Source organism: Crassostrea angulata, chromosome 4 (assembly GCF_025612915.1).
Source record: "Crassostrea angulata isolate pt1a10 chromosome 4, ASM2561291v2, whole genome shotgun sequence".
In the NCBI taxonomy this organism is placed as follows: Eukaryota; Metazoa; Mollusca; class Bivalvia; order Ostreida; family Ostreidae; genus Magallana; species Magallana angulata.
In genome coordinates this window covers 11,528,397-11,551,518 of record NC_069114.1, presented here as the reverse complement: position 1 = coordinate 11,551,518, position 23,122 = coordinate 11,528,397, and the positions used below count along the sequence as shown (strand labels likewise).

Genomic DNA, 23,122 nt, shown 5'->3' with positions numbered 1-23,122 from the left:
TTCAAACAATATTGAAATTTGTGATCCAATTCCACACGTAAAACTTGATATTTTAAGTTGATATCGCTGATGTATAAGACCGCACATGTTAAAACTGTGGTATAAAATGAATATCTGAGTTTAAATTTTCATTTTTGTTCTGTTTTAGCTTAAAAAATCCTCAGCATAATCACACATCAAGATATAACAAATATCGATTTATTAATCCCGCTTAGAAGATATACCAAAATTTTCTTTCCATCATTAAGGATTGTATTTCTATCATTTATTTGATTCGATTCAATTTTTTTTCACCTATTTCTTTATTTGTATTTATAATTTTAAATGATAAATATATTAAAGAGGGTTTTATTTCAAATACTTTCATTGATTAAAAACTGAAGTAGGAAACGTTTTTACTAGTAAAATGTAAGATATGTGTTGATATAAGCATTTGTACCTAGTATACCCCTAGACGGGTTAAAACGGGTGGGTAACGGGTGAAAACAAAATTAATGATATTTATTTACTGGTTTATTACACAGGTGACTTTTATTTTTTGTGCAACTCCTACACGACATTTAAATTGACTGTGAATGTTTCCTAAAATGAAACATTTATAACTTTATTAGTAAAGAATTGAACTAAGAATCTTATAAAATTGCTTCTTCAACATTAAAAACTCGCCCTTTGAATTTTAAATTTCATGTATTTCATATTTTGCAAGGTTTATATGTTGTCGATAAAAAGCCAGCACGAAACATGAAGAGTCACGAAAATTCGTCAATGTGTTCATACGATCACCTTAGCTTATAATTGCAAAACGTACATCGTGCAAATACACCCGTGCGCTAACTTCCAATAGAATCCGTGCATATCGTTTTTACGTTTTCTACGTTGAGTCGCATCCCATCCCTATCGCAGCCCATTTCCTTTATGACGTCATCAATATGGCTGCAGACGCAGGCTTGAGTAGAGAAGTATTCCCCTTTACCACAGGGAGCTGTGTAGAGTCTATCGTCCTCACAGCGGTGGAAAATGTTGCAAAATTTTGGATCTGAATAAAACCTGTCCTGATTATCTCCAGAACAGTCAAAACTACAATCTGTACCAAAAAAAAGAAACAAACGAAAAGATAAATGGTAGAAATATTACAAAACACGTTCGTAACATATGATATAACAATATAACTAGTATCTAAAATCGATTTCAATATATACTAATTTCTTTTTTAAAAACAAGGAAGATTCACAGTTAACATTACTTTTTTTCTTTGAAAGTTTGATAGCAATGTGATTTATTTAAATATAGCTAATGTGTGTTTTTCATTACTGTTTAAAACATGTTATGTTTTTAATAGGTGTATTTGTTAATTTAACAATATCATAACACGCAGTAAAAAATATGATGACACGCAAAAAAAATGACGACACGCAAAAAAAAAGATAACCCACAGAAAAAAAATTGAAAAATACTGTAACACAATCAATTCGAGACAACTTGTATCAAAACGTTGATAATAGACCCTAAATAATTGCAATACTAACTAAAAAGGTAATAAATAAATAAATTATCTTGATTTAGAAATGGTCTGATGTTTCATTTGTTGTATGGGTTTTTATATTTTGGTAGTATTAAATCAAATCTGGAACGAATTAAAATAGACAATTTTAGAATAACAAAAATTCATGGTATAAAGAAAACTGATATCATAATGTGATGGATTTTTCGATAATTATTTATATGTAAGAGTAAGAAAATAAGGGCATATTCATACCAATTAATTTAAGAGGTAATATAATAACTCTACAATATTGTACAACATGAAGCAGGATTGATATTCATATCTGTTAATTTTTAGCTGTAAATGCAAATATTGTATCAAATATCGGCCGAGTTATTGAAATACTATTAATACATACTTAAACGGTCGTTACAAACTAAAACTTCTTTTGAAATTTTAACTTCCGCTTCGTCAGCCTCTGTCTGGTTTTGAAGAACAGGGCGGCACGTAATCTCGTCAACGGAACTGACTACACTTTCGGGAATACTTCCGGTACAACCTACGGACCAACCATCATCGCCGTTATATGTTGTGATACAAGTAAAATTCATTCCATATAGAGGAAAAGTTGTATTTCCCAGAGTTCCAATCAAATTAATTGATGCAGGTGTACATCCACTTGTTGACGAGCACCTGATCTCAAACTGTTCGTCTACCGCTGACTGACCAACCTCCATTCGGACTGGAGAAAGTTCACCTACAAAGTAATCAGATACAGGTTTAATTTCAAATCAAATCGCTTTCCTTAATCTAATGCATGTTACCAAATCAAAGAAATTTGCGAATATCTAAATAATAACTTGAATTAATCATTTATCATATTTTCTTTTGTGTCGGTCATGATGAGCAGTTTATTCAATATTGTAAGATATGGGGTTTAGACAAAAGATTTGTTTTTATATTATGGGTTTAAAAAAATATATCTGAATTTATTTCAGATAATCAATAATAACTGGGATTGTAACTTTCTTTACAACCAGTTTTCTTCAATGTAACAAAAATAAAAATATGTTTTATTGATATATTATTAAATAGTTGTATACGTATCTGTCTGCATTTCACAAAATCTAGCCACAAGGAATTCTAATGATAATACAAATCAAGCCGACTTACTTTCCATTTGAACGTCTACCTGGTGTTTATAACTTCTTATTGGCGTCTGTAATGTTATTACAAGCTGTCCTTCATCACCACAATTTACTGGGCCCCCACGAATTTCTATGATAGGTGAAGAACGGATAATCCACCGTCCAGCCGAAATTGTTTCGGACTGTAGCGTTTGATTAATCTCGGGAAAATGTTGTGCTTGGAGGCGGTAGATATTTGGATTAAATTCCAGGAGAAGTGATGAGTTGGAGATGATTTGTTCAATGTTCTCTGAATAATTACATAATATTACTATCGCTGTATTAAATCTCAATTTCCAGTGTGTCGTCGTGGTGTTATCTGAGCTCAGAAAACATTCTACAACATTTAGAATGAATACATATACTGTTTATAAACGTTACAATTGAATTCTTAATATTTCATAACGAAAAAATATGATTATAAAGAGACAGTAAGGCATACTTACGGAACTCTTTTGAATAATCCTCTGAAAAAGTAATAATATTATTAACATGGAAAGACTTCAGAATAATTTCATCGTTCCGAAATTTTATTTCTTTCTTACTCTTTTACCTGCTTTTGGACCTGGACCTGGAGCTTTCTGATACATAATAGTCACTGCAGCTATCACCACAACAGTCACTGCTATGAACACTGATGCTATCACAAATCTAGCAAACTAAGGATAAAATGTTATCTGTTAAAATATTAACAATTATTGCAAAATATTATGTTTCTTATATGTGATGCATAACAAATTATGCTTTGGACAGATGGAAGAAAGAAATGAAATGCAATATGACTGAAAAAATCAAAATTTTAAATGAATTCTCTCACGTGAAAATAATTCGCTATCTATTAAAGTCATGTGTCCATTGCATATAAAGACTTAATGTGTTACATTAAATTTTTAAAATTCAGAGAATTTAAAACTAGCTATATACATGTACAATAATTTAAATTGTTTAATTTTAGATTCTTTGAATTTTAAAACTTTAATGTAACAAATATCTCACCTTATTAAATCATCAATTCAAAGTTCAAAAATATTAAACTATTTTCGTTTCTTCGTCATGAAGAAAAGAGATAAACGAACATAAACAGTAAAGATAAACTGTAAATACTATTGAGTCAGGCATTGAGTCACACATAATTTAAAGCTGATTTCGAGCCTGATCATTGTATTGTTATTGTTGTATTTTTTTTGTGGGGGGTGTGTTTTTTTTTCTTCTTTTTTCATTTTTTTGGGGGTTTATCGTTAATGATCAATCGTTTAATATCGTAGCAAATTACGTTATGATATATAATTTATATTGATATAATTTGTCGTAAAATTAAAGGTGAATTATAATGATATCATGTGTCATTAACGTATGCAATATCAATCGGCACATCATATTCTAAGGGAAAGAAATAGTTTGCACCATTATGGATATCACCAATGTAATGGATTTTTTAAAATAAAAAAACTGCATTTACGTCGATATGAATTTGAACGAATTCCTTTTTAAATGATGCTAAAAATGTTTGCAGCTGAAAACTCAGAAATTAAAAAAACACCAAACATGTAATGGTAAAGAAAGATAAAACAATATTTACAAATCTCTCATTATTTGTGGTGATAAATGATTTTCATACAACTTGCTGTATCTTTGTATTTCCTCATCAACACATGGGGATTAAAACCTTACAACTCGTAGGACAACGAGCATATACTTGTATCAATGCAAATCATTTGAAAACCAACATCAATGTTTTTACCCAACCGTTATTGCTAAATAGTCTTACGTGGAAGCTGAAAGTAATTTGAGTAATTTATAGCAATTCCTAGTATATCTTTCGTCTTGTGAAACATGTGCTTATGAATATTTGGAGCTGATACTCTCTCATATAAAACTCCCAAATCTTACTCATCATAAATTACGGAAACTTTACTTATTAAAGGATTTGAATGAATTCAGGCATTATAACTGAATTGACAAGTCAAGGCTATCAGCTAAACAGAATAATTTATTGGTACATAATACTCACTTTAATGTAACGGAATTTTGCTTTGCTTACAGGTTTTTCAGCACCGTCGCCATTTTCATTGGGTGTGTTCTGTTGTTTACAGTTACATATTACATAAGAACAATCAGAGGGCTTTTTAGCATACTCAAAATAATGCAGTACATAAAAAAACATTAGTGTTTCAATGAGAGAGAGAGAGAGAGAGACAGAGAGAGAGAGAGAGACACACAGAGATATTTTACCACAGAGTTGTAAGTGAACTGTGAAACATTTGATTCCTCAACATTCTTGTTCCACATGAGTGTGCCGTTGTTTGGTAGTTGGGAATCCTAAACATAAGTTACGAAATAAATGAAACGCAGACAAATTATCTTTTTGAGGTGTTTTGTAGACATTTACAGTCGAGTCGCACATAATTTAAAGATGATTTCGTGCCTGGTTTGTGTTATGTTATGTTAATTTTGTATTTTGGGGTGATTTTTGTTTCTTATTTTTTTTTAATTAATCGTTTATGTTCATGAATTTAATACTGTCGCAAATTACGGTCAAGTCACTTTTATATTGAACTATGTTGACCCTGGTTTAAAAAACTGTACATTTGCTTACTGTGTAATCATTTTTATTCGTATATGGGTCAATGTTCGTGGGTGCCCAAATATTTCCTTGCTCGTGGGGTTTAAATTTCGTTGGTACATGTAGCAGGTTAGGGATAATTTTGGTAAATATTAAACAAATGCTTTTGTATACGTTCGCGAAATATAAATTCGTGGGCAAGGGTTTTCAACGAAAGCCACGAACATTTGCCCCAACGAACAATGATGAATCCAAAGTACTTCAGGAACATATATTTTTAAAAATAAGATCGCATATCAAGATTTTTTTAAAAACTAAATATTTTTTAACAAATGCTTTCAGCACATTTATTAACTGTTAGTGCAAAATTTTGAGGCTGATAAAGACAATTACATTTATTAAACGAAATTTTGAATGTAACAGAGATATTGAGGTGTTTTCCTATTTTGACACTATGAAAAGGTTTAATAATAATAAATATAATTTGTATAAAATATAAAGTTTTTATTTGTCTAATAAATTGCATAATATATCTTTCGCCTTAAACTACTTTTTTATAGTTTTCACAGAATGATGAAATGGAAATGAATACACTTTTCAAAGGCATACATCACCTTTTTATTGCATTGAAATGGAAAGTTATCTGATAAAGAATAAACAGTTCGGATGTTTAAAGAGTACTTACCGCTAAAGGATCCAAATGTGATCCCGGAACGTAAGACGGAGGCAAACCTCTGAGTGCTTTTGTTGAATCAATAAAACGCTGAAACAAAAGAAAATGCATAGATAGATAGATAGATAGATAGATAGATAGATAGATAGATAGATAGATAGATAGATAGATAGATAGATAGATAGATAGATAGATAGATAGAGAGATGGATAGATGGATGGATGGATTGACGGACGGACGGACGGACGGACGGACGGACGGACAGACAGACAGACAGACAGACAGACAGATAAATAGATAGATAGATAGATAGATAGATAGATAGATAGATAGATAGATAGATAGATAGATAGATAGATAGATCGATCGATCGATCGATCGATCGATCGATCGATAGATAGATTGTAGCTAATTCGAATTTTGATTTTTCAATGCATTCTTCTAAAGCCATTGATGTCTTCGAAAAGAAAATAGCAGCAATTCCTCTTACCCCCCCCCCCCCCATCAAAAATTTAAAATAACGACAAAAAATAAAAACAAGAGAGCAACAGGCCTCAAAAGTTATCTGCGTACCATACCTTTTGGGGAATCTCATATATGCATTTATGAAAATTCTTTCTTGGGTAAAGTAAAATCTAAAATGTGGTAATGACCATCACCTTCCAAAGTGAAATCTTACAAGGACATTGATAGGAAATAATTGTCCCATATTTGGTAACTTTCAAGATAGCTTTTATGTTTATATGTTTTCATAGAAAAACTTAAGATGGCTGGCATCAACATGTTTGAATAAATACTTACAACAACAACAACAACAACAACCCCTTTTCCCATCCCCAGGGGCCAGACGGACATCCTCCTTAGGACAGCAATATTTATTATTTCAGACATTTTGCTAATAAACTATACCAGCTCCACAGTAACTGCCTACACCTTTGGTAATTCCAAACATGTGAGATGATGTCCTTATGGTATAATTAAATATTAACTTATAAGTAGTGATTGTAAAATAAATTAGAATTCGACTTTTATTCTACCTTTATTTTCAATAAACATGTCCAAAATAGCAAAAACTGAGAGTAAGTCGATGGACACGCTTTGGCGGACCCAAGCAATGGTTAGTTTGTATAAAATAGATCACGTCGCCAGTAAATATATATATTGATACCTTATTTAGAGTATACTTAAAAGTTAAGATCTGATAACTGTTAAAAATTAAATCAGCTAATTCGATCCTTTCTTGAACATACGATTTTATTTTTGATGGATAGAGAGATGTGACCAAGAACGCGGGTTGACAAATTCACGTAAATATGTGGAAAGTGTAGGACGAGCTCAAAATGCATCGCGGGCAGAAAACCTGGATCAGACATCTGTTAAATACAAACACAAAAGTTACTGAGTAAAATGAGCCCATTTGAGACTCCCTTCCCCCTGTTTTTCCAAAAAGTTTTTGTGGTAAATATTATAGTGAAATTTGACCTGAAGAACAAATTTAGATACATGTAAGAGTCGCTGCGAAGCACTATACACCAATTTCCTGGTCTAGAATAAAATAAAAGAGTAAGTACATTTGAATATTTTCAGTCAGCTGCAAAAAAAACGAAATAAGGCCACATACATGTAGATATAAACAATTTTAGTTGTTTTTTATCCCTTTCCGCTCCTTCAAACCCACGATGCTGTTGCACTCTAATTTCAACTTTAAAGTTTAAGTTACGAAGGCAACGAAGAAAATAAACGAAAATAAAAAAAACCCGAACACAGTATATATACAAAAAAGCAAATAAAAACACGTCTGGTTCAACAGATTAAGCAGTGCAATATTTTAATGTGAAAAATGTTAATTCACGCGCTTGGGCGGGATTTTATCTAGTTTAAAAAAACACACACTTAAAAGTTATTTTGTTATAACAATATTCATGTTTTCTTGTTCAACAGTCACTATCTGGAATTATTCAAAATTTGTTGTACACAAATCACACTTAAGAATTTTTGGTAGCTAATTTTTACATTACTTAAATTTACTATTAACAAATCTACTGTTTATTTAAAAACTTAAACAATCTGTTTTGGTTGCTTTATCAAATAAAAAATAAAACCTATTAAACTTCTTTTATATTTTAACTTGGGTATAACGTTTTTTACAGTGATCAATTATCAAATATGAACAAGCAAGTAAAGATAACTCCATTACCTGTTACACCCCTGTACCCAAACTCTTGCCAATAGCTCTCGTGATCTTTGATTTTGATAGACAGCTTCATTCAATTTCTTTTCTAAATACGATCTTGCTTTCGTTTAAATTCAAGAGTTGAATAAACTATCATGAATGATTTACAAAACATCATATACAGCCACCCATACCCATAATAAGGGTATATTTAACACTAAACATGTATAACAGTTTTTGCCCGACTCTTTATCTTTATCCCAAACACGGGAAACTTGAAGTAAACAATTTTGTAGATGGATTCCTGCATGGTCTACATATTTATACATTTAGATTTCCTTACAGATGCGTGGGAGTAAAAAAAGAAGTTTTGAAAGTTTTGAAAGTAAAGCAGATTTCCTTAAATAGAGCACATATCAATTCAATATTGCCAAGTGATAAATTATCATGAAGTTTTCAAGATGACGTTTAAATTGCACATGGATGAAACAGGAATTACCCTAAATATAAATAAATGTTCAATAAATGGTCATAACCCCCCCCCCCCCCCCCCGCCTGGGGACCACGAATCTCGCCATTTAACATCAGGACATAATGAACATACAATGTAACAACAATACATGACTATATCTCCCATAATTATGGTAGTACAAAGGAAAATATTATATCAATACAATTTAACTACTGTAGAATCATTTTTACTCATGGGGTCCATATTTGTTGGTAGCCAAACATTTCCTGGTTCAATTGCTTGTATATACGTGAGGATGTGAGTTCATAGACAAAGGTTACCCACGAAAGCGACGATCACTGGCCCCAACAGACAATCATTCATTGCCACATTAGCCGCACCAAGGGCCTGAATCCCTGACCCAGGAGCCATTTTTGTAGAGAGCTTCATAAACATTATAACCTTGCATTTAGTTTTTCTCAAATATATACGGGAGTGGAGAAAAAGATGTTTTCAGATGTCCTTAATGATCCCATTAGGACCTAAACCCCTGACCCAGGAACCATAAATATCTAAATTTAGGTAGAGAGATTCATGGACACATCGATGGAAATAGAGAAAAAGTTTTTGAAAATTTGGCTTTGTTTGTATGTTTGGCCCCGCCTATGGCATTTCAGGGTTAAAGAACCATGAATTTCACAATTTTGATTTCCTTTACCATACTGGCACTGTACCAGTTATCGGCTAAAATTTAACGTTTTCTTTTCGTAATTCCTTATTTCTTGATATTTTGGATAAAACTTGACATACTTTAAAAAGTGAACTCCTTTTTTTTCAATCTGTTAGTTAATATCATTATTTAGAACCCAAAATATCTTGTTTTGTGCTTTTAAGCACGCCCCAAGTTTGCCGAGTTTTTACGATTTACTGTACCAGTTATCGGCTTCGTGATAATAACATACATGTAGTAAAAATCGGTGTTCATGTTAATTTTATACTCTGCTAAATGTAGTTTGAATTATGCCCCTTGTGAGGTCAGACTAAAGTATTCGGGGTCATGATACATTATAAACAAAACTCATAAAATAATTCGTTTATTATCATACGGTTATACACCAAATCGTATACTATTCAATACATAATTGTGCAATCAGGCGTTCAATTGCGCTACGAATCTCTCGGAAATTTGTGAATTCCTTTTGTTTATACATGTTAAATGTATTGATTTTATATGTCAAATCAAAGAAGGGATATAAAAACGTACCACAAAGAGGTAATATTCTATTTTTAACTTATTACGTCACTTCCCCCACTGCTGAAAGTGCAAAGTTTAAGCTCATGTATAAAACATATTCAAGAAAGTTTTCAAGCAAACTTACTTTTTTTTTATTCGAAAAAGACGACTGAATTAAAAAATCTTGGATTGTTGCGTGCTATAAACCAGAACTATCAGTTTAGCCGATAACTGATCTTAGCCGATAATTGTACAGTACCAGTAAAGATTCTTCACACAAAAATGGTAGCAATTTGTCTCGTTGTTTTTAAGAAATTAAAACATGTAAAGGTGTTAAAGCACAACGCACGACGGACGACGGACGACGCACGACGGACGATGCACACCACACAATGACGGGACAAGGTCCAGTTGCGAGAGGTCACCTGAGTGACTCAGGTGACCAAACAAACTGGTGGTTTATAAATAAAGCATAATAAAGTATTATATCTTATAAAAACGATACATGTATAACATCAGTTATTGTTATAAATTAAAAATCAGTTTTTGGTTTATTTTAATGGTCCATTAGATTTGATTGATTTTCCAATTATTTTCAGCTATACATGTATTAGGAACGTTAACCATTTCAACATGCAAATTACATTGAACTCTTGAAGCTGTGGTACAGGAGTATTCATGTACACACATATAGTGTACTTGAAACTGTCTAAAAACTTTCACAATGGTAATTTTCAGTTCAGAGCATGCAGTAAATAATAGAAAATTCCAGATGCGGACAATTTTTTGTCTGCCACAGAAAGTCATTTTTGGGCTCATTATTTAACTTCTTTTAGTATTTTTACGACTAGGTCACTAGAATGATAATTATTCAATATTAAAAAAATCCCATTCCACATTTATGGAACCCCCATAGCAGAGAAATATAGACACTTGTACGAATGTACTTTATAACCTTAGTTTTTCTTCAAAATTTACCATGGATTCTCGGAATGCAGGTCACAGAATAACAATTGAAAAGAACCGAAACCGAAACAAAATTATGTTCAGAACGGAAAAAAACTATGTTTGGATTACAAATCTTCGTTCTTCAATTTTATCTATAACATTTTACTATAAGAGTATATACAGTTAAAGTTTAAAACACTCACCGTATGATCCAGTTCATCTCTGGTTTTATTTGGGGCTGTAAGTGATCCACTTGCCATGTTGTAATCAGTAGAAAAACGGCGTGTATAAAGCTGGATGAATTTGATGTGTATGACTAATAATTTTCCTTTTCTGGGTATTTCTTTATTTTTAAATGTCTAAGCGGTTGATGTAAATATTATGATTTGCATGAATAAGTGCGCATCATATTATATACATATATGATGAAAACAAAACAATAAAAGAGATAGAGAGGTTTTTGCTGAAATAAGAAATAAGATTGAAAAGACAGAAGACAGATGACGTGGAAGAATTTTTTGTTAAATGTACAATAATGCAAACTATTCATGATGAGGATGAAATTTCATACGCTATTGAAATTCCATTCTCTGTTACAAACTCTGTTTTTTTCTTCATTTCACAGTTGCTGCTTTTAAACATATAAGATTATGTCATTGGTGTTGTTTAACAACCCAAGGTAGCCTATTCATGATTAAGATACGTCACCTAATATGCAGAAAACGATGGTATTTTTCATCTCGCCTTTTTTCAACAGTAATGTGTAGTGAAATAGTTTTCATTACTACCGATATATTAATCAGGTATAAACTTCTGCATTTATCTGTACTCAAAGCATTTTTGACGGAGCTGTTGGGAAGAGAAAACTATAACTACCTATCAAATGTATGTTTCGGAATACAAGAGATAATAATTATAAATAAATAGAACTTTGAGAGATTGTTGATTGTATTTTGAATATAAGGATATGTTTTAAATTGATCATTCATAATGCTTTGGCCAGATACCGGTATAATGACACAATTTCGAACACTTCCAGAAGAGATGAACAAAAACATCATTCTTTGAAATATTGTGTCGAAAGTAGTGGGAACTTTTTAAACAGCATAGTATTAATATTATCATTTATTACACAGTGCGCATGTTCACCTAATGTCTTCTCATTTATATCAATATCTACAAACGGCTATATCTTTTAGAAAGAAAATTCCTTTAATTTCTTTAATTTAAAACAACGCAAAGCCGTTTTCTTTCGTTCTTTTTTTATGATGTAAACAATTGTCTGCATTTCTCTCATATTATTTATGTAGTTTACTATATGAAAGGAAAAAAAACTATTTAGATTTGAAAAAATGTAACATCTCTCTTACAAATGGCATATATTTAAAAAAGTTCATACATTGTAATAGTTTGTAAAAGAGAAAAAAGTAAGCTTTTATCAGAGTATACATATATTTGCAAAACAAAATCATGACATGCAGCTTTTTCGCATATTATTAATTAAATATATGCTCTGTTACAATGCTCTGCATCTTGTTTTGAAAAACTTGACAAAGGGTGTACACATTTTTGCTGACCTTCATTAAAACATTTGCTTCGTATTGTAAACATTTAAAATAGACATATAATTTCTTTCTAAAGTATCAAAATACCAGTTTAATACCATGACCATATGCCTCTTTTTTAAAAGGACACCCTTGTGTTTAATATTCCGTCATTCAAATCCGCAAATGCATCTAGCACAAATTGCAGCTCTAGTACATTATTTATTTCAAAAGTCGTATTGGTTGAAAAATTATTTATAATTACACTGATATTTTCTTCTTCTCTAAGTTCATGATTTATATCTACATCTTAAAACAAAGGGGATGTGAGATATTGTCTTGGTCCACGAAATATTAAAATCGTTGTTTGATTTGTGCGTTGTAATATCTTAAACTAAAGTTAATGTCTTCGTATTTGGATGCCCTTTACCATGATTTCTGAATAAATTGATATTATTTGTCGATTCTCGCTACCTTCTGTTCTTATCGTACTTTTGTCAAATTGAGATAAATAATAGAATCATGGTCAAATTTTTATCCTTAGAATTCAAGCCAATGTTTAGTGTTTGAGTTGGATAAAGATATTTTATTTAAAAAAATACTTTTCATTATTTGTCAATATCCACTTCAATTGTATATTGATTTTATTTTAATGGATAAAAAAAATTAATAAAGTTTTCAGAGTAAAAATCTAAGTTATATGTTAATGCATAAAAATTGTTATTTATTTCATCCGAACAAAAAATGCAAATAACTTTAGTTTCAACATGAAAATATTTATTGACAACGAAATCTGAGAAATCAATATAGTAAATCTGGTGCATGTTACAATGTCTGTTCACAAATGTATTATCAGCACAAATTTGATGTACTTTGATTTTTTGATCCTCAATTTATTAGCAGAGTATAATGTTAAATGAATTTGAATGAATCCATTTTCAGGGGTATAACAAATGCTGAGTTGAATTTCGTTATTCATGATTTGCTTTTTACTCCTTTTACTGGCATCGAAAATGAAAAAGAAAGAAACATATGACGTTTACTGTGTGTTTAAAATACTTTTATCATTGTATGACAATCATGCGCAAAGAACATGTATCGCGGATGAACAAAAATCATAATCAAACATACAATGTGCTATATAAACAGAAAATCGTGCCTTCTAAAATTAAAATATAAGCTACGTGATGACATAAAGATGAAATGAAAAATGATATTCTATTCTTCACTATGCTTTGAAGAACTCATACAGATGTAACCTTAAGGTAAGCTCGCTATCTTCGAGTGGAATCAGTACACAGTTCTTTGTCCTTTCCTCCCTTGAGTCTAAGTCCGTCCGTATTGCAGCTATTTTCTCCTATGACGTCATTAATATGGCTACAGGCGCACCTTTTAGTAGAGAAGTATGTACCCTTCCCACAGGGAGCCGTGTACAGTCTCTCGTTCACACAGCGGTGGAAAATGTTGCAAAATTTTGGATCCGAATAATATTTGTCCTGATTCTGTTTAGGGCATTGAAAGTTACAGGCTGTAGAAAAAAAGGATCAAAACTATTAGAAATATTATTATCATGCGTTTAATACAGTACTCTTTAGCAAATATAATGCACTTTATTCTTAAAACATACTGTAAAAAGTAAAATATTCGCCCCGTTTTATTTTCACCCCTTTTGCCCTCGTTGTCAGCGTGCGAATTTTAAGACTGGGCGAATTCAAATGTGCAAGCTATTTCTTTAGCACACAAGCGAGTCTGTGCGAATTTAGGACGGGGCGAACCCGTTTGCAAGTGTAGAAGAGTGAAAATAACAAGGGGCGGAAATAACCCTTTATATAGTATCTTGTTAAAAAGCCGTACTAGTTCTCAAAAAGAGAAAACTTTACTACCATTTTCAGCAGTTGTTTACAGATCTTACATGCACTATTTACAGATGAGCATTTTAAATCAATTGCAACAATAACAAATGCAGTCATTTAACCATGTGTTATGTTTTAAATTCATGATGCACTGTGTATAACATATATAAGACACTGAACAAAATTATCCCTAGAAGTGGCATGATGGTCCAGGATTTAGTTTTCAATTTAATTTTCATAACATGTTGTCATGTAAACCGATTCCAAAGACTTTTACAACTACTTAAGAAATATAGTCATTCTTTGAGTATTAAGAGGTGGTTAAATACGGTCAGAGGGATCAAACCTAAGCGGCTTTTTCATAGATTTGATAACGCCCGATTGTATTTGATCACTTTACATTATGCAAAGAAGGATTCCTTATTAGTTATATATGATTTTCAGCCATTGTACGATGAACTATCAAAGAAGTCATTGATGAAATGTACTGGATTATGCATTACAAAATCGATTCGTAGTGTTATTACCAAGACACTGGAAATGTAAACATTAATTGATAATAGGCTAAGGACATGTTTAATGACACCGCCAAAACTCAGCATTATGAAGCATTTATAATTATAAGACATAATATTTCATTTATTTGAATGCATTATGCCACTTTTACATATGCCACACTATTTGTCAAGGTTTCAACACATAGTGAAATCAAGTTAGGTTCTATCACCTCAAGTACAATAAAAGAAAACCTTACTACTACATGCAATTCAGCATTCTAGTTGCAAACGGCTTAGTAGTAAAATAATCACAGTACAACCAGATGAATTGATTGAAAGGATTACATTGTACGTAGTACATGTATATTAACCATATTTTTCTCAAAAGTAAACAATCACATATATCAATCGATTTTGAACGCATTGTTTGCTTTTCTTATGGAACAACAACCGTCGCCCTTAATAATTATTGTTGTAAGTTCTATACATTTAGCTCTGTTAGTAAACCAAAATGATAAACTGTACGTACTTTCATCATTGTTACAAAGGAGTACATCCTTGGAAACTTTAGCTTCCGTTTTGTCAGCCTCTTTTTTGTCTTCAAGGATAGGACGGCACGTGATCTCGTCAATAGAACTGACAACACTTTTGGGAATACTTCCGGTACAATTTACGGACCAACCATCATAGTCGTTATATTTAATGATGCACGTGAAGTTCATTCCATATAAGGGAACAACCTTATTTCCAAGAGATCCAAGCAAGGTTATTGGCGCAGGCGTACAATCGCTTGTTGAGGAGCACGTGATCTTGTATTGCCCGTCTGCTTTTGACTGACCAACCTCCAACTGTACTTCAGAAGTTTCGCCTATAAAAAATAAGTTCTATTTTCATTTCTCTCCATATTAACGAAAGTTAGAAAATGTTATTAAAACCTCTTCTATTTATAGAAAAAGGGACCGATTTACTCAATTAATTGTATGTCTTATAGTTATTCTTTCAAAAGTGACTTGATTTTTGCTCATCAGATTCCATTTGTGCCATTTGTGTAGCATCTAATACGAGTCTAATTATGGGGGGGGGGGGGGGAGGGGCTAATTTGTTTTTAAGAATGTGTTCAAAATCGCTTTAGTCAAAAACATTTAAAGAAGTAAAAATGTGTCTTTAAATTCAACCATGCTCTCTTACTTTCAATTTGGATGTTCACGTCACTTGGGTATATTTTATTAGGCTTTTGTATTAATGTAATTCTAAAATATCCGTCACCCCCGCACTTCACCGGATCCCCAAGGATCCTTATCCTGCGTTGAGGGTGGGACACGCTGATTTGCCACCGTCCTGCTTGAACCGTGGTCGGCAGTAGGGTGTGATTAATCTCCATGGCGTTTTGAGTTTGCAGAAGGTAATACTCGGGTTTGAATTCCATCAGTAGAGTCGAGTTGTAAACGTCACTAGCGATTTTTTCTGAATAGTCACACAATATTTCTATCGTCGTATTAAATTTCAGTTTTTTCGCTGCTGTAGTGTCATTTGGAATCAATATACATTCTACAATATATAATAGTAGCTGAGTTGCTTAGTGGAGGTACTTGTATACATTTAACACATCTCTATTTTGATGTACCTTATTTCCAGATAAACAAAAATTTTGTCTAGCTATAATTGTAATAACATGATATTGTTTTTTGTTCACAATTTTTTTTCTACATGTAACAGCACACAATATTAATTAAAGCGTTAGTTATTCATCTACTAATCATGTTATCAAAACCCTCTTCAATCAAAGTAACTTTTTCTTCACTTTCTAACCAAACAATACACAATTGGAAAAATGTTAATCAATGGTTATATCGTGAATTTAAATTGTTTTATTCTTAACAACATTTAGTGTCCAGTATAACTTAAAAAAAAATGAAACATGTTGTTAAGATGCTTTAAATTAAATACATATATGTATAATTAATCCTAAAACATTAGTATCTTATCAAACTGTTAGCTTTGTATATCATAGAACAAATTGAATTACAGTGCAAAATATGTTTAAATATTTAAAAATAAGTTATAAAGGAATAGTAATGTAAATGGAGATGTGAGTGTTTGCTATTAATCGAAGATCATCCCTACTATTAAACGTCATAGAGTCTAAGCACGTGCCAGGCCAGCAAAATGTGAAAGTGTTGTTGGAAACCCATTTTTTTTTATTATTATGAGTTTATTCTTACTAGAATTAATTGTTTTAAATAAAATTGATGATATCTATTGAAAATACTTACGAAAGTCAACGGATGAAGCACCTGAAATGAAAATATAAAAATGCTCACAAACACAATTATTTTTTTGGTCACTTTGCTCTCTCTCTCTCTCTCTCTCTCTCTCTCTCTCTCTCTCTCTCTCTTACTTGTCCTTGTGTCCTGTGTATTTTCGTACTCAACAGTCACCACAACCACCGCCAATATGGCCACAGCGATAAACACTGATGCTATTATAAACCGGGCGGACTGTTAAAAATGAAAGTGAAAATAAATCAAAACTTGAACGAGTACAATGTGTAAAGTAAAATTCCACTTTATATTTGGGTTAGTTGTTTTCAGTAATAGTATTTTGCTTCTATTGTTTTCTTGTTATTTATTCTATTAACTGAAAATACCCTTGAATATATTTTTTTTTATTTCTTTCAATTATAAAGTTTTTAACATCATTTATTGTTGAAGGCATTACACCAATAGCAACGCAATTGTTTCATTGTATGGCACACAACCCGACAACAGATGTTTTATTCAATTTTCTTAAAAACTATTTCAGAAGTTATATAAAATTGAATTGTATATAGAGGTAAAGTATATAGTAATATATAATTTTAACTTAAGTTTGATTTTCAAAAATGTGTGATTTTAACTTTCACTTTTTTTTCTTAATTTATGAAAAATTTACTATGAAAAAGTTTTTCAGTGACAATATCATATTTGTCCTATATGAAAATAACGAGAGTGTTCGAATTAATCTATAAAATTTAAAGTACTCACGTCCATGTAACGGACCTTCTTTTTGGGTTGTTCATCATCGTCGTCCTTCTTTTTGGATTTATCCTTCGTTTTAAAAATTATAACAATTTAGTGTTATATGGTTCATCGATTTTACGTATAACTATTTGCTTTGAGAGAGAGAGAGAGAGAGAGAGAGAGAGATTTACCACAGGGTAATCTCTTTCGGAAGGAGTGTAGGGCTCCTGTGAAAAAGTTATTTCCTCTCTGTCTTTGTTAAAACCAATGGAACCATTTCCTAGAGTCCTGGAGTCCTTGTTAGTCTGTAACTGAAGACGAATAATATTTCTTAAAATGAACGTATTCATTTCGCATATTGTATTTTTGTCGGACAAGTGTTCCTTTGATGAATAAATTATGCTAATGATGATGCTAATTAAAATCAAATCCATGATAACCCGTTGTAAAGCATATGCCGCCAAATATTAACCCTTAGCGCTATGGAAACTGCAACTCCTTAAAATTGGGGCAGGGGTGTGTTTAGAGTTGTTCTAACCTTACTGATATGTACAATCCTACTACCAAAGACAAGTCATTGAAACAAATCGAAAAACCATTACAGAATCAGCTAGACTCTGTAAGCAATGAACATTTGGCATAGCTAGCCGGTCTTTCGGCCAAGATGATTTTTAGGACCTCCGTAATCCTACAGCATATAAGTCCTGGGTTGTTAATTTTTTATATATTTATCTACATAAAAATGTACATTAAATATTTATTTTGTACAGAACCAATATAATTGTTAATTTTTTCCCTCTACTCAAGCATAGAGTGTAAATTGTGTATATGTTTGTAATATTCTCTATGTTGTATAAACTACAACCATAGAGATAAAATAAACTGTTTATACTCGGTTGTATAAATAAGATTGTCATAATTCATGTAATCAAGAAGTTTTTTTACTGCCAAAGTACGAATGCATATTAACAGATAAATGTACTTACAGAACTAGGGTCCAATTTTGCGCCCGGGTTATATGAACTTGGTGAACCCGTGTGGATTTTTGAGAAATCTACAGCGCTCTGAAACGAAAAACATGTGTTAAATAAAAATAGTTTTTAAAAGTTATGATAGTTTGATCCTCAGAAAATGTTTCTTTAGATTGACGTCATATTTATTTATGCATATGGCATGACTTTCTCTATTAATAAGGAAAAAAATCTAATAATTTTAGGCCTTTTGTCACGAAGTTTAAAAAAACCTTCATCGTTAAATGTTATACAGAACGGCTATATCAACATATCGGTGTTTCAGATTGATTTAAAGTTCATTTAAAAAATAGTCTTGGAATATAAAACGTTGTACATATTACAGGCACAATAGATATTGTATAAAACCCGGAAGACTAGTTCCTAATTCTCAAACATAAAAATATTAAATAATGTTCTGAGTGGTTATCTTAAAATGCGTCTTATAATTTGTTCTCCGAAGCTGTTTGTCTGTTTGTTTGCCATGCAACTTAGCTTCTGTTTGTGTATTATTATTTTTTTTCCTTTGAGAAAATTGATACATAGAAATTTAATTGAACATAATATAAAAAAAACAAAGAAACAAATAAACAAAAAAACAGACAAACAAACAAAGAACAATAGCATTCACCGAAAAGTAATGCAAATTACTGTATTTAAGTTTTAGTATTCAAGTGGATTTTAAAAACGAAATAAAAGATATAGATTTATTTAAAAGGCTTGCCATCGTTGATTAGTGTTCAAACCCGGAAGATACAATTCCACAGATATTTAAACTCTTGACTAATGACGTGAGGTCTCTTTGTCTCGGCGTGCATAATACACGGACTGTAAAGGAAGGCTTACAATGTAGTAGTAAGGCAGTCATCATGTTCATTGTAAAATGTTTACTACCTTTTGTCCATCTGCATAATAAATTTGACTTTATAAGGTACCGACCAGGGTCGCTTCATAAAAATTAATTTTTTATTTGATTTCAACATGATAAAGAAGACTTAAAATAGGCAGTGCTTTAAATCAGAAGTAATAGTATTTCGTTTTGTAATTTTACACTCAAAGGGTCAATAGATAATGCACATATTATAGATATCATTTCATTTCTGTGGTTCAGCTTTCGTTGATGGTAATTTTTCGCGGGTTTCCAAATGACGCTACTATTTTAAGGACTTATCTACATCATTAATGATTATGTTCATTGGTGAGGGAAACTCACGAAATCCACGAAAATTAACCATCTACAAAAATTAGCCACCAACTGAAGCAACACAATTAAAGAAGGAGTCTTACCTCCTTTGTTTTTGACTAACACAATTAGTGATTAAAAATAGCAATTACAAACGACGTGATCATTTTGAAGTTTGAACAGGAAATCAGAACTTTTAAAGATTAAAGGATAATTAAAAAAGCATTTTTTTAATTCACAAGACTTTTGTGTTTAAAATTGAACATCCTATAAAAATGCATACATACCGGTGACACAGGCTGTGTTTTGGGAGTAATAGCTTGGACGTCATCGTAACTCTGCTGTGAATTATGCAAACAAATGTTAATTTTAAATTTTAAAGGTTAATTTTTCAGAGAGAGACAGGCAGAGAAAAACATATAGAGTATTGATTTAAATTGAACAAATTTTATCGTAATTTCTAAAATTTTAATACAATGCTTAGGAGATGCGTGTATTAGACTTCATAGGTCTAACTACCCCCCCCCCCCCCCCCACACACACACACCTTATATCCTCCAGTCCATATATTATTTGAATTAGATCATATTAGAGTTTTTAAAAGCATTGCGACTGCGGTTTCTTATTAGATATTCTTTTTAAACTCTAACAAAATATGTTAATCGTTGTTTTGAAAAATTATGCATACATTTAATTCATATGCATTGCAATTTTGATCGATATCAAAGTAAAATTTTGAAAGGGCTTATTTCATTTTGTTTTATGTTAAAACTAATTCAAACTGATCACAAATTTAAATAACAATTTGAGACATGTTTTCTTTTTTAATTAAAAGACCATATATTAAGTTTTTATAGGTCAACAAATGTTGATAGGGTAGATTTTTACCTTTTTTATTCAGTGTTTTATTTAGTTTAATTAATGGACTGGTATATATGTGAGCAGTTGATCTACAATGTACATATTCAAACCCAATTTTTGCGATTGTTGTGGACTTTGAGCATAGTGTAAATTAAAAAGTTTACATCCAATGTCTTTTAAATATTCTTAAATGCCATTCAAATAGAGACAAGCTATTTGCATGATGCACTTGAATAAATCAATATTGATCTATCTGTACTTTGTTGAGTTTTTGAATTCATCTGTAGTTTAACATTCTAAAGATTTATCATCAGTACGCATGATCGCCTGTTTAAAAATTTGCCGTTTTCATAATTATTCAACTCAATATATATAGTATTACGTAATTTAGTTTATGATTGACTTCAATTGAAATTCCCAAAACTATTGGTATCTCCCTATGACGTATAAATGAAAGCGACAATGAATTGTTGCATTAGCCAGCATGGTGCATTCTAGATAATTTCTATTTAAGTGACTATTCAAAACACCCCGATCCCTCCCCCACCTGTTTCTTAAAGCAATCCCTCCCTCCCCAAGAAACGACAAGTTGATCACTATTAATAATGCTTTTTTCTCGATAATGCTCAGAGAAATCAAGGCTCCTTTCCTGTTCTTTTTAAAGATATTCCAAGAATCCATTAATCATCACCGCAAATAGATAGAAACGAAAGAGGAATTAAAATAGCACAACGTAATATAATTCCGTTTTACTTAAAGAAAAATAGCAGATTATTTAAATGTGTTGAATGTGTGTAGAATTTACAAGTCCAGAGCTCACGCCAACTAATGGCAAAGATCGAACTTGGCCAATATAACAATGAATCGTAATGACTTAAACTTCCCGGTTCTAAATAATTACGTCTATATGTTAGAATATGGGGAAAATTAATAAGCACACGTTACATTTACTTACCGTAGAATATACACTAGAGTTGCTCAAATTAAAATCCGTTATTTTACTATTTTGATAAAAGTCGGAAACTTGTCCCGTGGCCATTGCTTTGAAGCGTTGGAAAATCAGGAAGCAAACATGTCGAATAAATTTTCGTCTAAGAATGATATAAATGTAGAACTCGGGTGTTTGACTGTTGGGTATATATGGAAATTTAAAAGTCTCTTTTATTAAATCTAAAGGGTTCTGCATGAACGAATACGTATTCAGCAGTTGGCAAATTCTTTGTTGCTTTAAATATTGCATGGTTTGAAGAATACCTAGTAAATGAACCTATAAATAGTCTGTTTCTTTTGAGAAATGTTGTCAACGTGTCTGAAAATGTCACGCACAAAAGACGGTAAAAATGTTTTGACTGGTGATCATAATTTGTGAATAAAGAGTAATAATACATACAAAATCAATACTCGATTTTAACTTTTAAAAATGTCTTCAGAAGGGAAGATGTTATAGAATATGGAGATAGAGCCAGAGAAACAGAGAAACGGACAGACAGACAGAGTTTAGGGGTTTAGAAGAAAAGGAATACTGTAATTTTCATTATACATGCCTAAAATGCATATTTTAAAGATTGAAATTCTATACATTGAATTATTCATGATTATACAGTCGTTGGTCTCAACAATGCACGCTATTGTTGTAAAGGAACGCATGCACCCACACATGGTGTAAATGGTTGATAGCGATCTACAATTCATTAAAAAACCAAAACGTATTTTACTTCCTAGTTCTCTCTCTCTCTCTCTCTCTCTCTCTCTCTCTCTCTCTCTCTCTCTCTCTCTCTCTCTCTCTCTCTCTGAAACTTACTGATATATTTCTATCATTAAAATAATTTCTGTCCAAGTCATCAGCATCATCAGCATCATCAGCATCAAATAAATTTTCCATCTTTACTATGTAGAAGAAGTAACTACTAGAACTATCTTGTATATGGATTGCAGCCTTTGGTTTTCAAATCCCCACTAGCAGTGGCATCATTCTCACGACCAGGTAAACCATGTATTCCATACAGGTATAGTTGTTACCAGTTATGTTGAAACATCGTACAAGCTGTCGTATATCCGCTCCTTCTACACAAACGCACCTGTAGACAGGACTCACAGTTAGAAAGCCTGTCATGGTTCGCTGATTCAAGGTTTTAAAAGTCTGCTGGACTATTGATCTTTGAATTAAAGTTCCTCGATGCACCAGCATTCTATTTGATGGATCGATCGAGAATCTTTTTTGAAATATGATTCCACAAAACAGTGATCAATATCGGCTTCCAGTTATTTTGCATGATATTTTTTTTGTATTTTTTCATTGAAATTGGAAAAAAATGTTTTGAGGAAAAACAGGGTATTTTAGATCTTAAGATTTGGTGTCAATTAATGGGTAATATAAATATGAATAAATAAATTCTAAAGATCCTTTGGTCAAGTATTTAATTTGTCGATAAATATTTATGAAAATCAAAATTGTAATTCTCT

At 31.6% G+C, this 23,122-nt stretch overlaps 2 protein-coding genes across 6 annotated transcripts; both read right to left on the bottom strand.

Annotated features, from left to right (window-relative positions):
* Positions 1–514: 514 nt before the first annotated feature.
* On the bottom strand, positions 515–11,109 carry LOC128179563 (uncharacterized). The gene is made up of 9 exons (XM_052847003.1): positions 10,916–11,109; positions 5,919–5,996; positions 4,903–4,989; positions 4,682–4,750; positions 3,224–3,329; positions 3,117–3,137; positions 2,657–3,007; positions 1,902–2,240; positions 515–1,084 (listed from the first exon to the last, which is right to left on the bottom strand). The coding sequence occupies exons 1-9, from the start codon at positions 10,970–10,972 to the stop codon at positions 831–833; spliced, it is 1,362 nt and encodes a 453-aa protein (XP_052702963.1). The 5' UTR covers positions 10,973–11,109; the 3' UTR covers positions 515–830.
* Positions 11,110–12,100: 991 nt separating this feature from the next.
* Positions 12,101–22,735, bottom strand: LOC128181567 (uncharacterized). Of its 5 annotated transcripts, none has more exons than XM_052850020.1 (10): positions 22,461–22,735; positions 20,086–20,139; positions 18,592–18,669; positions 17,797–17,916; positions 17,630–17,692; positions 17,005–17,104; positions 16,880–16,900; positions 15,795–16,154; positions 15,136–15,474; positions 12,101–13,784 (listed from the first exon to the last, which is right to left on the bottom strand). In XM_052850020.1, exons 1-10 carry the CDS (start codon positions 22,539–22,541, stop codon positions 13,531–13,533), a joined length of 1,470 nt encoding a protein of 489 aa, XP_052705980.1. In that variant the 5' UTR covers positions 22,542–22,735; the 3' UTR covers positions 12,101–13,530. The 5 variants fall into 5 exon arrangements, with proteins under 5 accessions (XP_052705980.1, XP_052705981.1, XP_052705979.1 ...); XM_052850021.1 differs by having other exon boundaries at positions 20,086–20,136; XM_052850017.1 differs by lacking the exon at positions 22,461–22,735 and adding an exon at positions 21,615–21,811 and having other exon boundaries at positions 12,102–13,784.
* Positions 22,736–23,122: the final 387 nt, after the last annotated feature.

Bases quoted from the DNA above. Each gene is read 5' to 3' on its own strand.
- LOC128179563 (XM_052847003.1), bottom strand. From the start codon at position 10,972: ATGGCAAGTGGATCACTTACAGCCCCAAATAAAACCAGAGATGAACTG. The intron at 3,008-3,116 runs GTAAGTATGCCT...TAAATGTTGTAG, and splicing joins GGATTATTCAAAAGAGTTCC to AATGTTTTCTGAGCTCAGAT. The intron at 1,085-1,901 runs GTATGTATTAAT...TTTTTGGTACAG, and splicing joins AGTTTGTAACGACCGTTTAA to ATTGTAGTTTTGACTGTTCT.
- LOC128181567 (XM_052850017.1), bottom strand. From the start codon at position 21,698: ATGGCCACGGGACAAGTTTCCGACTTTTATCAAAATAGTAAAATAACG. The intron at 18,670-20,085 runs GTATGTATGCAT...TTTTCGTTTCAG, and splicing joins AAACACAGCCTGTGTCACCG to AGCGCTGTAGATTTCTCAAA. The intron at 17,105-17,629 runs GTGAGTACTTTA...CATTTTTAACAG, and splicing joins AGAAGGTCCGTTACATGGAC to TCCGCCCGGTTTATAATAGC.